Source organism: Hydra viridissima, unplaced genomic scaffold (assembly GCF_058129835.1).
Source record: "Hydra viridissima isolate aposymbiotic clone 2 unplaced genomic scaffold, HvirCarnegie_v1 scaffold_5, whole genome shotgun sequence".
Taxonomy (NCBI): Eukaryota; Metazoa; Cnidaria; class Hydrozoa; order Anthoathecata; family Hydridae; genus Hydra; species Hydra viridissima.
Window position 1 is genome coordinate 17,580,589 of NW_028324304.1, and position 17,906 is coordinate 17,598,494.

General features: G+C 29.9%; 1 protein-coding gene across 2 annotated transcripts; it reads left to right on the forward strand.

The window, feature by feature from the left end:
- The first annotated feature begins 5,005 nt into the window (after positions 1 to 5,005).
- LOC145188699 (uncharacterized) lies at positions 5,006 to 17,279 on the forward strand. 2 transcript variants are annotated; one of them, XR_016452767.1, is made up of 11 exons: positions 5,029 to 5,157; positions 6,329 to 6,451; positions 8,641 to 8,803; positions 10,976 to 11,045; positions 12,493 to 12,622; positions 13,090 to 13,300; positions 14,285 to 14,341; positions 14,496 to 14,598; positions 14,736 to 14,880; positions 15,217 to 15,291; positions 16,925 to 17,279. XR_016452767.1 is itself a non-coding variant. In XM_090088269.1 (10 exons), the coding sequence occupies exons 2-10, from the start codon at positions 6,339 to 6,341 to the stop codon at positions 17,051 to 17,053; spliced, it is 1,350 nt and encodes a 449-aa protein (XP_089944395.1). In that variant the 5' UTR covers positions 5,006 to 5,157; positions 6,329 to 6,338; the 3' UTR covers positions 17,054 to 17,279. The 2 variants fall into 2 exon arrangements, 1 of the variants encoding a protein (XP_089944395.1); XM_090088269.1 differs by having other exon boundaries at positions 5,006 to 5,157; positions 14,285 to 14,598.
- Positions 17,280 to 17,906: the final 627 nt, after the last annotated feature.

The window sequence follows — 17,906 nt, forward strand, 5'->3', positions numbered from 1 at the left end:
TAACGTTAAACGCCGATGCAGTTTCAACTAGGTAAACCGCTCGAAAATTCGAACGTTGACAGAAAAGGCCAGCACTTGTCCTTATAAGAACAGTTCCATTGCAAACATAATCAGCGAAAACTAAATTGTATTTGCTGCCATAGCTCGAAATGTTCAAGGAAAGTTCCCTTCGGAATATCAATCGATGTTAAAAGAACTCATGCTAGTGTAAAATATCGTCTGATAGCAAAATCTAAATCAAATTTGCTCACATTTTTCGACCGCAGAATTTCAAAAGGTTTTATCTCTCCAGGTGACCTCGCAATCAATCAATATGTCTATATTTAAAATGTATCCAAATAAACTTTTATTCCTTTCATAGCTGATCATTACTCACAATGTTATCTCCTCTGGCCCGACCTATCGGCTTATGTAAAAGGTTATCAAAGTACCAAACCACGCTTTTGAGTACTCAAATAGCGTGGTTTGGTACTTTGATAACTTTAATTGCCAATAACAAATTCTTAACTTTTAAAAAAACTATATATCTAGACTAAATATCTTTATCTAAAAGATATATATCGATATCTAAAAGATATATATCTAGATATATTATATCTTTTAGATATCGTTATTGTCAATAACAAATTCTTAACTTTTAAAAAAACTTTTTTCCGACTCATTCCTCTCTTTCTTTAACAGTCCTTTATCTCAACGTATCTGACTATATATCTCCCAACCCGGTATGCCGGCCCGTATGTCCCCAATGACTGTGACTCGTTTACCCCACTTCTAACTTTTTGTAACCTCATATCTGACTCTTAACTTCACCCTTCGTAAATCCCACCCTTTTTTTTTCTTTTACATAACTTTTGGCTTTTTAAATTGAATTCTTTGCTTCAACGTTAGCGTCTTTTCTTTTTCTCTAGTTAGTGTTTTGAATAATAATTGTTGAATTTTAAGTTGTTAATTACGAATGACACCTTGTTCATCTTTCCTATTGGAATCAGCTTACTTAGAATACACTTTACATGCACACCTTTACAAATGTACACTTGTAGTCGATCCGCTCACACTTTTACGCAATTGCTTTTCCAAAACTATCATGTGTAATTACTATATGAATACTATGTGTTCAGCACGTTTGACAGTTGTGATGCAAAATTTTTGACAGTTCAATGATATTCGCTTTACCATCAGAAAAATCTAAAAAGAAGTATCTTGCCTTCATCATAGAAACCAGTCAAAGCATGTTTTACAAACTTTTTACAGGTACCGGTATAATTCGTAATGTAAGCACTTTAAAAACCGTTCCGTCCATCGTGAGGTATACAGCAGTAGTTGGCAATAAAAAAAAATTGCATACAGAGATAAAGAGTGCGGCTAAATCAAAGCTTAAGTTTCTTGCATAAATAAAGTGTAATAAGTTTTATATGTAATAATTAAATCATTTTATTGATGATGATTTGTTTTCTTAGCATTTGTTTTAAGATTCATTTTCTAGTGCATTTAATCCATGAACAAAAGTTTAAGAATAAAGTACGTCTTTTGATGAATAAAGTACGTCTTTAGATGAATAAAGTACGTCTTTAGATGAATAAAGTACGTCTTTTGATGAATAAAGTACGTCTTTAGATGAATAAAGTACGTCTTTTGATGAATTAGAATAATTTCAATTATTTACCTGTTTATTTTGCAAGTTGACATCTTTAACTTAATACCAATGCAGTTTTTACTTTCATGATAATAGTGGTAAAAGCTGTAACTGGCTAAGCCAGCGATTGTGCATCCGCACCTTAACAGCCTATTTTTCTCTAGCCATACGTCAATTTTTTCTTTGAATTCATTTAGATTAACTGAATTAACTATGTCGCTAGGAAGATTGTTCCAGTTTGCCAAATAGAAATTGTACCTAGGAGTAAAAATGTTCATCTCTTTTTATTAAACGTTCTGTTTTATCGATAAAACTTATCGTTTTATCGATATATTTATTTACTATTAACATATCGTATACCAATTTAGGATTATATTTTACTCTATCATCTACCTTTAACCGTAAAATTAACGCACCACTTATACATTTCGATTTATTTTAATTGTCGTCAATATTATCATACATTTTGAAAAACATATTAGGAATAGAACACATAAACAGAATTATTTCGATGATAATAATAAAACCGACTTTGAGGATGGTGAAAAAAAAAAAAAAAAATTAACACCAAAAATATTGTTCGTTTAAGAAATAGAGTTAAATTGATATTGTTATGCACACGAATACAGCTTCATTTTAAACATTTTTGCTTTTTCAATAACTAGTGCTACTATCTCTTGATGTTATTACAGCCCGACAGCACCGTGACATACTTTCAATTAGAGATCTTAAACGTTCTTTGAGAGATATCTTCCCACACGCAAATAAGATTTTGTCGCAGCTCGTATGAGCTGTTAGGTGGACTCATCTGTAAATAAGACCTGTCCTCAATCATGTATTTCCCAATTCATATGCCTCCTCGCAAAAGCCAGTCTGTTTCTTCAGTGGCCTACAGACAATCTGGGACCAGTAGCTCCTGCCCGAGGTCGTAAATTTAAAGCACTGAGTCTTCTTCTTATGGTATCTTGACTTACAGCAGTTCCATGAACCTCAGCAAGTTATATTTGGAGACTTCGTGCAGTAGTGAACCGCTTGCTCAGTGTTCGAAGTATTAAAATTGGTCCTCCACGGCATTGGTAGCTTGTGGTCTGCCTTGGCCAAGTTGCCTAGCGTAATCATTTGTGTCAACAAACCTTTGTAGAACCCTACCGATTTTTGTATGAGATGCCCCAAATCTTCTATCAAGTTGGCGATTTGTTAATCCTTCATTAGACAAATCAACAATTGCAACACATTCATCACGATTTAAATTTCGCTAAGCACACTACATTGCGAATAGATGTGTTGCTCAAATGACAGTTATCTTTTCAACTGTCAAAACAATTAAAAACCATTACAAACCATTAAACACTTTTTTTTTAGAAATGAGATTTAATTACAACAAAAAACCTGTTACCTATGAAAAGCTGCTATAATTTCAAAACGAAATAAGGAAAACGGACTAAAACCTACATAGTCATAACAACAAACATTATTATCATCTTTGAAATTGATAGATTGGGAAATGCATAAAATTTTTCAAAATAAATCGGAACTTATAAGTGGTGCGTTAATTTTGCGGCTGAGTGTAGTTGCTCTTCGAGTACTTTTCTAGAAAATGTTATTTCTTTTTTCAAAATCTTTAAATATTTTTTTGGTATCTTTCAATTAAATTCTTATCTAACCAATTAGATGCACAACTTTTATATCTAAGTTCTCTTTTCCTCCCAATCATTTTTCTTAAGATAAAGTTGAACAAAGGTAAGTTTTGCTTTGTTTTTTCGAATTTAATCGGCACAAACATATCATACGTTTCAGTAACGTAAAATATAAACAGGTCTTACATCTCTTCAGCCAATTTGTTTTCAAAACATTTAAATCAATTTACGTATTTTTTTTCTCTTCTGGTAATCAAATATATATTTCGAATCTTGTTCAAATTGAATTTCTCTTATATGAAAGGTAATAGTTAAAATAAAATTTTGTTTATTGACTCCCAAAACTAAATTAGAAACCACACGAGACACACTCGATTCGCTGGTTGTAAACAATAGATCAAGCGTATAATTTGAGGTCTCATTAACTTTTTGAAAAGTTGGAATATCTATGTGTTGCATCAAAAACGTGTCGCACAAAGTTTCATAAAACTGATGTTCAATTCCAGTCTCATTCATAATCATTTACACTGCTCCACCTGACCATTTAATCGATGAAAACTTGAAATCTTCCATAATTAATACATCTTTAAATCCCATTTCATTTACATAGCTTGCAGCTCTCTTAAATACCAAGTCAATATCAAGCATATCGACAAATCCATCTATATATACATCCAATGGTCTAAATAAACATCCAATGAAGTACTTATCAGACTCAAATACATGTCCATACTTGTTCGAGCTTGCTCTTACTGAAATATGAATCGTTAGGGTCATAAGACATAATTCTCTCATCAGCATAAATGGCAACTCCACCTCCTCTTCTTCCATCAGATCTATCGCTTCAATGTATATCATATTTATTCAACTTTCATGATAATGGTCTCTATTTTTTGTGTGTGTTCTGCAAAATAATGTTTTTATCGTGAGAGTAGTATTTTACAGAATATATAGGACAAGTAACAAATAAGCCAAATCAATGGCATGACAAATCTGAACTTCATCAAAATGTCTTGGTTTTTAGTATGAAAAATAAAAACATTTTTTATATATCTGACTTCATCCATAGATTTAAATCCGTTAGTTCAAACTTTTACAAATTTTTTCTGATTTTTTCAAATAAGTTTTTATCGGCAACCATTTTAAAGACAGTTTTTTTATGGTAATTATCAATAAATATTTTTTTCGCTGTCATTTTTGTGCTGTTTAAAATGATTTACGAGAGCGTTTTTCGAAACGATAAATCACAGGCTTACTCTGAAAAATGATTTTGCTTTAAGTGTCATTTTTTAGTAAGTGTTGTTAAAGTACTATTGAATTTTCAGTCAGAGTTTTTCTGCCATTGTTTTATAAGTTGTGTTTTTCTATTTGTTTTGATCATTGAATAAAGCTACTGAACATTTAGCTGTACTTTTATTGTGCAGTTCATTAAAGGATTTCACAGCTCTTTTTAATTTTTTTGATAAGTTTTAATAAAAATCAATTTTTCTAACTCGACAAAGCTTTTTTTAAAACAAAAATTGTAATTCATAATACTGGATTATTGGATGCAAACTTAAAATCTATATTTTTAACTACTAAAGCCAAAAATGAGACATTAAAAAAGTTTTTTAGAATGAATAATTGCGACTATTTTTTCTAAAATAGGAATTTTCGTATTTTTAACTCTTTTTGCAATCAAGCGTTGTTGAGTTTTCTGCTAATTGATGACAGCGAGTTTAAAAACGCAATTTTTGGTTGATCAAGTTCTTCGTAAACGGTGTCTGAGAACCTTGGAGATGCCCATGTGAGCTCAATTGAGCGTATATTTCTGTGAGAATTTGATGTTGAAGCTCTATAACAAGCTTCGTTTTCTGAAGGATTTTCAACAATATTAAATTCAATTTGGTATCAGATAGCTTTTTATTTTTTAAAGAACCAGGAGACTTAAATTTCAAGTTATCATTACTATAAAAATATTGTTTTTTTTGTTGTTGTTGTTCTAAAACTCTGCTCCTTTCAACACCGACAGCTTTTTTAACTGCAGTGTCAAGTATTACTGTTGTATTACATATTATCAACATAACTACTTCACTACTTTAGTGAGTGTTGTCTTAATAAACAGAAGGCTATCATAGACAAGACATCATAGATCCCAATAAGTGCCAGTTTTTTCACATTGTTTCTATCCTTTACAGTTAAAGTGAAAAGCTGAAAAGAAATAGTTTAATAATGTAGATTACTTTAGACATCCATTGTATGTGATGGAATACGCCTGGTGAAGAAAACTTTTATTTCCTTTGTAGTTATTGCACTGTCCAGAAATATAAAACACAGTCTCAGAAATTCATCATAGTCATGGGTGATTGGCAAAAAATTATCATCTTTGCTTTAAGATCAGAAATATGTGCATCAAACATCTTATTAGAAACTGCATCATGAGACATGATATGTAGTCTCTGATAAGATGTTTGATGCACTTACATTTTGATCAGAGGCTACATCATGTATTATAAAAATCTTCCTTGATTTTTATGGTTCTTAATGCATTACTCATTGCAACATTACAAAAGAGAGAGAGTTTATTTGAAATTTGTCCTGGTCAGCCAAATTCTTAGACTAAGAAAAACTTAAAAAAACTTTTTAAGCTTTTCATCTTGAAGTTTTATAGAATTTGCTTTTCAGAATCATTACTCTGGGTTAGAATTCAGGCTAACTGCCAAATTTCAATAACATTTGACAAGAAAAGTGATGCTGTTTCTTTAGTGGTCACTTTTTCTCCATGTTTAAGAAATCAGACAGTTAAATTACACCCCCGTTTATTTGAAGATGTAAGCCTGGTAGTTCACCAGTACCTTCCCTATTAATCAACCTTATTTAGTTTATACTTTTACTTGTTTAATATAACAATGTTTACTACCTAAAAAGTTTTTAAAATTACAAAAGTTGTTGGTGTTGTATACAGTTTTAGGACCAAAAAAAAAACACTATTTTTTAGTGCTGGCTTGCAGCTTATGTCTGCAGGTTCTCCAAATTAAAAAAAACTCACCAATAATAAACACAACCATTTTGGTTCTAGTTCCATAAGTATGAGTAAATCATCAAAAGAACGAGGAAAAACTCCTAATAGTGTGAATCAAAGCACTCCGACTTTTACTCCTCAAAATGCAATTATCCCTGGAAAGTTTACTATTGCTGATTGGTTAGTACTTTTATAATAGAAAATCTAAATCTAAAACAGTTTAAAAATTAATTATAATGTTGTGTTTTCTTTCCTTATATTTTATATTTCTATGCATTTCTACTACAATTTCTGAGAATTAACAATTAAGTTAAATAAAAAATATTATTTTGTTGGCTTTAAGTTTTGTTATATTTTCATGTAAATGGTAAAAAATTTATTAAACCAATCCTGTATCTTTTTAACCTTCATTAATTTTGATTGTTGTCAGCATGACAGTAATTTAAGCATGAAGTGATCAAAGTGTGTCTTTAATCACTTTCAAGTATTTATTTCATAATCTGATGGTAGGCTGCTTATTATGGCTATACGAGAGATTTGTTAAGTTTTTATAAAATGCAGTAAGATTAAAGCTGTTACTGAGATATTGAGTTTAATTTGTGAATTGTACCTACAAGCAAAGTTGTTGCTTTTTATTGTGCATTTGGGAAAAGGATGACCTGGTTTTTAAAACTTTTAAAAAATGAAGAGTTAGTTAAAAAGATTGGATTTGTAAAAGATTACAGTTTTGATGATCTAAAAAGTATATAAAAAATTGATATAAACTATTCATGTTAATGTCTTATTTTTCATGTTTATATAAAGTTTTTGTAACTTTAAATAAAGTTGTTGAGTTGAGGAGCTGACAAAATCAACCTGTCAACTGAATTCTGTTAATAAAACCTGGCAATTGAGGGAGTTCTTTTAACATAAAAAGAGAATAAAAACTTAAAAAAAATTGAGAAGTAAAAAAAAGTAATAATAAATAAAAAGAAGTAAAAGAACTAAGAAGTTAAATTATTTTTTAAAAAAAGAGAAAAAATACATGGAATTAGTCGTGAAAAATGAACCACTATTGTATCAAAAAGTTCCAAAACACCAGTTAATAACAAGACATTCATGTCTTGAAATAAGTGAAAATGGTCAAACAAACAATGTTTCTAAATTGTATGCTGATGATACCAAGATGCAACATTTATCTATCTAATGATAATCATTATTGATAAAATTAAAAAAAGTTGAATTCGGTTTATGTATACTTTATGGATTTGACTAAATTATTTAGTAATTCATTGTTTGTGTAAATGTTTGGTTCAAATAACTCTAGTAATAACTGTTTGTTTAAAAATGTTAATTACATTAAGCATCAAGTATGATTTTGGTGTCATGAGAATTTTTTATACAATTTAAATTAGACTTGCTTATTCAAATTTACACTGTTTAAAGCAGAGCAATAACTTAAAAAAGAATACCAAAAAAAAAAAAATGTTATCACTGTCTTTAAAATTTTAAAATTTTTGGAAGTTGTAAATTCATATAAAATTTCTGTGTTAAAATGGGAAATGATAATAAGGGTCATAAAATGAAATATAAAAGAGAAAATATCAAAGTAATTTATTTTTAACTTAAACTTTTGATTAAATTTGCTTTCAGAAAAAAAAGTTTTAAAAAAAAAAATAAATAAAATAAAAGTTTTTTATCAGAAATATCTTGCCCAAATTTATTTTTCACAATAAAATATTTCGTTTGGATAATTTTCTAACTGTATTTTTACATAAATATGTCAAATGTTGTAAAGCCATAAAGTAAACTAAGTGAGTTTAGACTTTATGTGTAAGGTGTAAATTAGAAAACTTCGAATTACTTTATGTAATTGAACTTTTCTTTTTGTGGCAAGAATTCCTTAAGATTGTAATGAAAAATTAAATTCTGTTAAACTTGAGCTGTTTGATTTCGATTGGTTCTAAGAGCTTGTGTTTTCGGACTTTGAGGTTTGAGGTTGTTTGAGGACTATATTATTACTTTGCCAAGTTACATCATCAATGGAAGTATATATTAAACTAAATAAAAAGTAGTGTTCATATTTGTTAAAAAAAATCTAAGAGCAATTTAACCAAATATTTATAACAATTCAGAAAATTTATTATTCAAGATTTTTAATTAAAAGTGTGCATTTTAAATCTCTGTGGATCATTTCTTTTTTGAGGTATCTTTATTTTTTATATTTTTATATATTTGAAATGACTGTCATAAAGTGATTTTACGCAAAGTTGTTAAACACTGGTTTTCAATCAGCTGCCACAAAAATACTGCTACTAATAAATTATAATTATTTCATTCATAATTGCACACTGATTTTAATTAGTGTAAGGATATTAATTTTACATTAGGTTGGATATCTGCGAAGATGAGAATGTTGAAGAATTGGTTGCACAGATAGTAAGCGAAGTAACACAGAATGCTTGCAATAAAATCTTTGAGAAAATTATTGAAGAGAGAACGCAATTATATGCTGTTTTAGCACTGAAATGGACTCTCTTAGATGTTATTGAGGTATCTTTAAAACATTCAAACCACATTAATGTTTCATTGTTTTTCAATATTATATTAAATGATAAAAAAAATAATACTCCCTCTGTCCGGAAATATGGTATACATTTTAGCGATTTTTGTTGTCCAGAAATATGGTATACATATGTGAAAAAATAAAATAAATCAAAAATGTACATGACAAGTATATTATATAAACTTTATATGAAATACTTTAATTAAATAAGAATGATTTTTTTCACTCGAAATTTAATTTTGCTTTTTTGTACCCTTCTTTGGAACATGCATATTTTTCTAGCAGTCCACCTTCGCGACAAAGTTTTCCTTTACTTAAATGAGGTATTTTATAGCAATTTCCTCTACTTGCTAACATAATTAACTCCATACATGCTTGCAATGTTTTAAAAACATTATCGAGAACATTATTTGCTTCTAATTAATGAAATGCATCTTGAACACAATTTATTAGTTCAACAATTGTGTTTGGCAAAGCTTCATGCTGCAGCGATTGTATGGAGTTGAAAAAACCTAAATCGAGAACATTTAAATCAGGGCTATTTGCCGGTTGCGCCTTAAATTTAATATTCCAGTCATCAGCAGAACCAAGAGCAACAATATCTGCATCATTATCAGAAAAATGGAGTTTCGCATTGTTTTGTTGTACGTATATTGTTTTCTTTTTGTATGATGGCGGAAATTTAGATTTAATTGCGGGAATTATGTTTTCCATGATCATATTTTTGCAAGTTACTGCTGTAACAGATTCCACATTTTTTGTTATTATTGTCCCTTTAGCCCTGTTCTTAGAATTTCTTTAAGCTGGTTCTTGATAAACAAATGGCTATATTCCACTTTTTCCATTAAAATAATGCTTTCAATGTGCATCATAGCGCGGTTGAGCTACTTCAGCCATGAACATTAATTTCAGAATAAATCTTTTACTTTTGCAGTTTCTCTCCGGTTCTTCTTCGTTTAACATTAAGTAATAAGAGCGCTTAACTTTAGTTAGATAAAACCACTTTTCATCAATGTGATTGTAATCGTACAAATCATCAAAAAGCAAATCTCCATTAATTAGCAAGACTTACTTTAGACAAGAAAAACTCCAATCTGTCCATTTTATTTTTATCGGTTAAAGTTGGTTTAACTGTAAAAGATATTCTCTTGATATACTTTCCCGACTTGAATATATCAAACAAAGTTGATTTTGGAATACCAATTGCGAAGGAAAGACTGCGAAGCATTCCTCTGTGATTTAATGGTGCATTCTTTATTTGCGCTAAATTGTTTGAATAGTCTTTAGGTTTTCTTCTGCATCTTTCTTTCTTTTTTGAAAGAAAGATGCGGAAGAAAACCTAAGACTATTCACACTGATAATTGAGCGTTAAGTTTTTAATTAAGAATGATATTGCTTACGTCAAATATTTCAGGTTATATTGTCATGAGTATTTACTATAACAATATAATGACAGTTGCCAATTTATTTTTATAATCACGATAATCTACAATTTTTGTTGAAATGTATACCATATTTCCGGATGGAGGGAGTAATAAAGAAAAAATTATAAATATGAACAAAAACTGAAAGATTACATTGACCCTAAAAATTTTGCACAGAAATATTAAAAACAATGTTTGTGCTAAAAATAATTAAATGCAAAATCAAATAATAAAAAATTACATAAAACCTATAATTAAAAAGTTCACATAAAATTTAATGGAAGTTATGATGAAAAAAATCACATAAAATTTCATGAATGGTACGATGAAAAAAAATCACAAAACATTTCATGAATGATATGATGAAAAAAAACTTGAAAAATCTCTTAGAAGTTATGATTAAAAAATCACATAGAGGATATGGTTAAAAACTACAAAAATTTATTGAAATCATTTATGTTTTCTACCTTTATTTATTTTACAGAGCATGAATGTGTAAAGATTTGAAAAAAAAAAAATAAAAACAATACTGCCTGGTAAAAATTATCAAAAATCTATTTCTTTAAACATATTTCTTATTAAACTGGTCTTGTGAATATAGTTTGCTTGTAGCTTAATATTTTATTTAGATTTAATATTTTCCTATGTTCACACACATTTGTATGAAACTTTTTTAGATTTTATGTGCACTTTTTGCATCCCTTCTTCAAGATTTTTATTTTTTATACTTTTCAGTGGCGTTTCCTTGAAAGTACTCCTAACCCCAAATACTTAATGAATGATTTTCCATGGAATGAAGACATCGGTTTGTTTCTTTTTTCATTAATTTTTTTAAAATCTGTATTTTTATAAATTTGTTTTGGTTAGACCAACTTACAACAATTTTTAAACTGAATTTTATATAGATTGTTACTAAATGTTGTATTGGTATTTTGTAAGATACTGATAGTCTAAGTATATTACCCATAATACATTTGCCATAAACTAGCATGATAAGAATTTATTGGAACTATAAAATGTCTCAAATCAACAAAAAAACTGCTGACTGCATCAGTTATCCTGGCTGTTTTAAAAGAAAAAACTTTGTAATAATATAAAATATTATATAATGTATAACAATATTAGCCTGCAATTAAGAATTAAATAGGTAATGAGTAAAATATTTAATGTATTTAGTATCAAAACAATAAAAGAAAAAGTCAACTATCTGGTTTCCGTGAAAGTTTTGATTTTTTCCTAATGTTTAATGCCTTAAGGTTAATGTAATTAGTTTTCCTGAATAGATTCCCTGCTGTTATTTAGGCTTTCAAATGTTCAGTCTAAGTTATAGAATATTCAAGTCAACTGTAGTTACTCTAGTTATAATTTTTAATATGCAGAGAAAGTGGCCTTAAAAGCTCAACAATACATTTTAAACATTTATATATAAATCTTTATATTTAGCTCAAAGATTTAAAAGATATAAATGAACCAGTTTTTTAACATGTTAGCTGCTAGCTAAAGATAACTCGTAGATTGCGGTCTTTTCTAGGATGCCAACTACAAGTTATGTTGTAGTAATATAATTTGATAAAATCAAATTGTCATTTTTGGCAAGGTTTCTGAAAATTGCTGTGGCAGTCAACATGTTAACATTTTTTAATGAGTTGGATGCACTTTTCATAACTCTTGTTCTCAAGAGTTTCCAATCCTTAATCCAATTACTTTTCAGCTGCCAAATTCTCTTTTTTTATCTTAAGCATTTTTTCTTGGTGTTCTCTGCCAACGTATTTTTTGGTTTTAGTCTGAATTTTTTTTCATTTTGAGACAGTTTTTGAATATATGGCTCTCTGGTCATCTCTTCCTATTTTCAGATATTTTGTTGAATTTTTCAAAAAAAAATTCTTTTCAGTTTGAGTGACCAACTTTAAAAAGTTTCCTTTGCTCTGAAATTTGAAGTCAGTAATCAGTTTTCAATAAAAACTTTCAGTACAATTTTTGTTTTTCCTATGGTCTTCAAAGCAAATTATATGACTATTGCAGTACTTTTTATTTTTTTCCCCCTGAAAATATAGACTAATGTAAACAAATGTAAAAAAATTGACATTGAAAATTTGTATTACACCTCACCATGATTTCTACTCTCTCTCTCTCTCTCTCTCTCTCTCTCTCTCTCTCTCTCTCTCTCTCTCTCTCTCTCTCTCTCTCTCTCTCTCTCTCTCTCTCTCTCTCTCTATATATATATATATATATACAGTGTTGATTTTGTTAAGAACCTACTCCAAGTAAAATCGACAATTGGGCTCAAGGTGCTGTACCATATGTTTCTTCTATAAAAAAAGAAAATATTACGGAAAATAGCAATCTTATCAGTGAAGATATTAAAAATGAAAGTCTCAAAAGGTACATTTTTCTATACATGTTCCGTCTCTTGAGCTTCCTGATAAAAAAATTTCATGTAGCTTTTTATTAGTGTTAAATTAATTTTTGTTTAGTTATTTGACAGAATTTTCTTTTGTTTGGCTTTTTTATAAGGGGGATTGAGATTTTACTTTTCCTAAGAGAAAAAATAAATCTCAAACCCCCTTATAAAAAAACACAGCTCAGTTTTGACCAGTGTTTGCAAATACAAATACAAGTTGTATTGTGTATGTATAACCAGTATGTTATGTAATGTAAACAATAACATGTTGTAAATGTATAAGCAATAGTATGTTGTGTATGCCACAACATACTATTGCTTATACATTTACAACATGCATATCTATTCTGCCTTATCTAATTGACATAAAAAATTAAATTGTGTATTATGTATAAAATAAAAGGGTTGTTTTTTTGGTGATAGGTTTATTTTACTATCATGTTTTTAGTGAATCATTGTGTTCAAAAGATCTCAAGTTGAATGAGGAATTTTTTCAAAGCTCAAATGAGTCAAATGAAAAGTTATTTTCTCAGAACTTAAAAGTTGAAAGTAAACCACTAAAGGTACTACAGACAAACTCGGTACCACATTCTCCTAATGTTGGTTTCTCAGCTCCTCATATTCCTAAGGTTAAACTCTTGGCTCCACAACCACCTAAGGTTGGTTTTTCCCTTTTAGTTCTTTATTCACTCTTCATGTTAAAAAGCATTATTTCTAAATATTTATCCTATTTTTTGTAAAAAAAAGACAAATCTGTGTTGGTTAATCTGTGTTCTGTTAAAAAGTTAACAGAACTTTAGAGAAAGCTATTGAAAATTTTAGCCATAAGCAATCTGGAACTTTCTAGTTTAAAGTATTTATTGTGGGCCTCATTCATAATGTCACTTAATTGCAAATTAAAATTGTTTTAATAACTGATGTTTTAATGTGACCATATAATTTAATGTGACCATATAGACATTTGTATGACTGTGGTTAATCAGCATACTGAATGGATAAGTCTTGACAAAGCATTAAAAAGATACAGCTATTGGTAAAAGTACAATATGAAAAATGATTCACCAAGTTAAAGAAAAACAAATATATTACAGATCAGTCTCAGAGTGGCAGATAGTCATAGATAGATGGTGACAATTGTTGCATTTGTATTGAAACAGCACAGCGCTCAAAAGCCTGCAATTTTCAGATCTTCAAATCAGGACTTTGGAATCATGGAGTCAGAGTTGTAGTCAGAAGTAATTTTATTGCTGTTGGAGTTGTTAAAGATGTTGGAGTTTGGGCATTTTTGACCCTGCAGCCCTGTTTCAAATATAGACCAGATGAGTACAGTCGATAAGTTCTCGTTTATATATTGTACTCATGTACGCACACACACATATATATACATGTTTATATATATATATATATACACACACATTCTTTTTTTCTTATTAAAAAAAATTAAACTACGGAATTTTTTTCCTCATTTCACTGATATTTGTAAAACAGTTATTAATATTTATTAACATTCTTGTAAATATTGCGATATAGTCTTGTTAATATACTTTGCATTAATCTTATAAATATATTTGGTAATGATAATAGTTTTCATAATCCGTTATTTTATCATTTTCGTTTAGCAATTGAAATGTTTTTTTTTTCAGGCACCAGTGAGTCGTTGCTTTAAGAAAAAATCTAAACTGTACAATGCAAATTCTAATGTAAGTACTACTTTAACCGCTGACCACATATCCAATCAAATTGCAAATCATTCTTTACCCAACAAATCCATTTATCATCAAAACTCCATCAGTTCTCCGCTTGAGAATAAAATTGCAAAATCGTCCGTACCCAACACTGCTACTCAACCTTTAGCTAAAGTTCACAACGGAAGAAAAGAAACAAAACAAACACACAACGAACGTCAAAAACCAGAAGTTTTTGAGAGGTTGGATCTTAATGCTTTGCCTAGTTACAGGTGCCTAGTTACATGTTAATATTACAAAATTCAAAAAGAATGAAAATGTTTCTCATATCTTTTTCAGTCCTATAAAGTTTTGTACATTTCCAGTTAAAAGTTGTGTTAAAGTTACTAATTTACTGGTTACCTTTTAGAGTTCGCCCAAAATACTCCATATGTGAACCTATAGAAAAGCAGACTCGTTTAAAAAAGCAGCCAAGCATTAAAAGATTTGGTGATAAACTAAGTAGTATAGATAAAACGACGACTGTCCATAGAAGACTCTCACCCCCAATGATGGTAGTTAATATTTTTATCTATTTTTCATAAATATCTTTTATATTTATGTTTTTGATAAGAATTATCATTATATATACATCGTTATTTGATTCCAAGCGATTTTCAAAATATTCTCACCGAGTTTGCTTCTTCCTATCTCATTTTAAACTGTGCAAATTTTTAACTGATTAACAATTTAGTACCATCAAAATATTTCTCTTAAATTTTTATTACAGAAACTAACTGATATCGTTTAGAATTTAACAAAAATTTAACATATTAGTGTTAGAAAAAGTAATTCCATTAGCAAAAGCTCTCCCCCATCTTGATAACCATGTAGGGTTATTTTGTTCCTAGGTTGACATAATTGATCTAGCAGAAGGTGTGACTGTTAAAGAAGGAGAATTTATAAAGAAAAAAAGTCTGAAATCGGTAAGTTTTCGCACTTCAAATCGGTAAGTTTTTACGTTTCAAATTTCATCAAGTTCTCATTTTTAATCATTGGGTTTGAAAACAAGGTGGTGAAAAACGTTTGAGCGAAAACCTCAACATTTGTAACGAAATCGGAAACACGAACGCGATAAAGGTCTATTGAAAAAGCGATTTCGTGAAAATGAATATTTTAAATTTATCTAAAGTAACGAGATCAACTTGTACAAATTAAACGATGGCTGTTATTTAAAATTTCTATGAATTCTTTTTGCAGTTACTTAGAGGTATCCAGAAGTAAAAAAATTTAAAAATAAATTTTACTTTCTCAAAGTAAGTATAGCATCGTGTGATTAAGAGCACTTAACTGTGCGCAAATCAGCCTTTATTTTGAAACTTGCATGTATCTGTAGTTTTCAGCAAAGGTATTTTTTCAAAATAAAAAATAATAAAAAAACTTCATCAAGCGTACATTTGGGTTCACTATGAACTGGGAAAATCAGTTAAGGAATTCACGACAAATTGGCTTTAGTCCTCCACCTCCACCCCCACCCCACTCAGATGGTGCTCCTTTGTACATATCGGTTTGGAGATGGATTAACCGATTTAAACATGGCGTTGAGGACCTCGAAGACAAAGATCTTCCTGGAGCATCAATTACAACCACAACACCACAGAACAATGTTACCGTACGGCATCTCATCAACGGTGATCCCCATATTTCTTTAAATCAATTTGAAGCCCAAACATTGTTGTCCTATGGTACCATCGAAAGAATCATTCACAATCATCTTTGTCTTCGAAAACCTGCATCATGCTGAATCCACCATCAGCTTTCGACAACTCAAAAAGTAAATCATGTAGCCTTTTTCCAGTAGAGTCAGGCCAAATCTAAGGTAAATGGCGGTTGTGTGACGTTTTCACGGGTGACAAATCCTGAGTATACTTGAGACATGTTGGCTGCAACCAATCAAGTTCATTAGGGGTTGTTTTGAAGAATTTCTGAGAACTCCTGTCAAACGAGGCCAATTTGAGTCTAAATGCATGATTACCTTCATATTTAAATCAACAGGCCCACTTTTGATCCACTGCCTGAATAAGGCAAAAATTGTAAGTGCTCAAAAATCGAAGACTGCCTCAAGCCTGATGTTAGTGCCATTGAGAAACAACGACCGAAATCAGGCGCCAAAAACATGAAAATCTTGCTTGACAAGGCAAAACTTAGTCGCAAAAGTCATCCGAGAGTGTTTGAACAACGAGGGCGTTGCGAACTTGGCACCTTGTGATTTTTAACTTTTTACCAAAATCAAGCAACACCTGAGTGACAATTAAAATAAAGATGTCCGGAGCCTGAAAAAGCAGATTACAGAGATAATTGACACAATAATCAAAGAAGAGTGGCTAAAAACGTTCGAGAAGTATCTAGAGAGAATGGGACAATGAATTGATAATATGGGTGAATAATTTGAACATTTAATGAAATTAAAGTTATTAACATCTTATTCTTTTGTTCTTTTAGTTTGTTACATAATTACTTCTGGATACCTAAATAATCATTATCTCGTAAAATTTTATATGTATCATTATTGCATGCATGCGAGATATGACTTGAATAATTTTGCTCATACGATTTTAGATTAGCGCCGTGACGGATAACGAACGCGAATGCATACTTCACCCAATAAGAAGCAGTTTACCAGCCCTTGTTAACTTATCAGAGGTGATCGATAGCTCTCCGATAACACGGAGGTCTACTGCTGTTTAAAAAATCATTTGTCTTTGTTTTTTAAATTCTTTAAATTATAGACTGTTATTTATTTATAATGGATCTGCAACTTTTCTGCATTACAAGTATACAAGCGGGTCTGCTGCTTTAGTCAATCCAAAGTTGCCACTTTACTATTCTAATGAATAATTTTAATGTTTTTGCTTTGATCAATGTAGTTACTGTAGCTCCTGTTTATATTTAGTTGAAAATGCTATTTAACAAACATTATTTGAGTTCTTTTATCGAGTAAACTTGTTATGCTGGTCGCTATTAATCATAATCTTTAATTCTACATTTGCCTGCCTTCCAGCTAATTGTGAATGCTGCACGTATTGTGAATGCTTATCTGCGTATGACGTTTTCGGTGTTGCACAAAGTTCTTTTGCTTCTTGATGTTCAAATTCGGAATTGCGTTTGGTCCGATCCAAATCTTTCGAAGTGCTGAAATACTTTCAAGATTAAAATTAATCTCGTGGGATTAGTCTTGACAAGTTATTATTGAAATCTGTAATAATCCTCGTGCTTCTCTACAGTTCTATGAGGGTCAAAGCGATTTGCTGTTGTTTTAACGCGAAACGATATAAGTAAACGATAACGATAATTTTCATTACAAAATTTCTTAACATTAAAATTTTCTATTTTTTAAAAACTTTTAGCTTCATTTGAAGAATAAAAACTTCAGCTAAAAAATACAACTAAATAATACAAAAACTATTAATCAAAGCTTCATGAACAGAACTATTCGTGTTTTGTAAGCACTGCTGAAAGTAGCGATTACTTTTAATTGTTTCTTTTTGAATCAAGACTAAACAAATAGCAACCAGTTTCAATACACGTGGTCCGTTTTGTC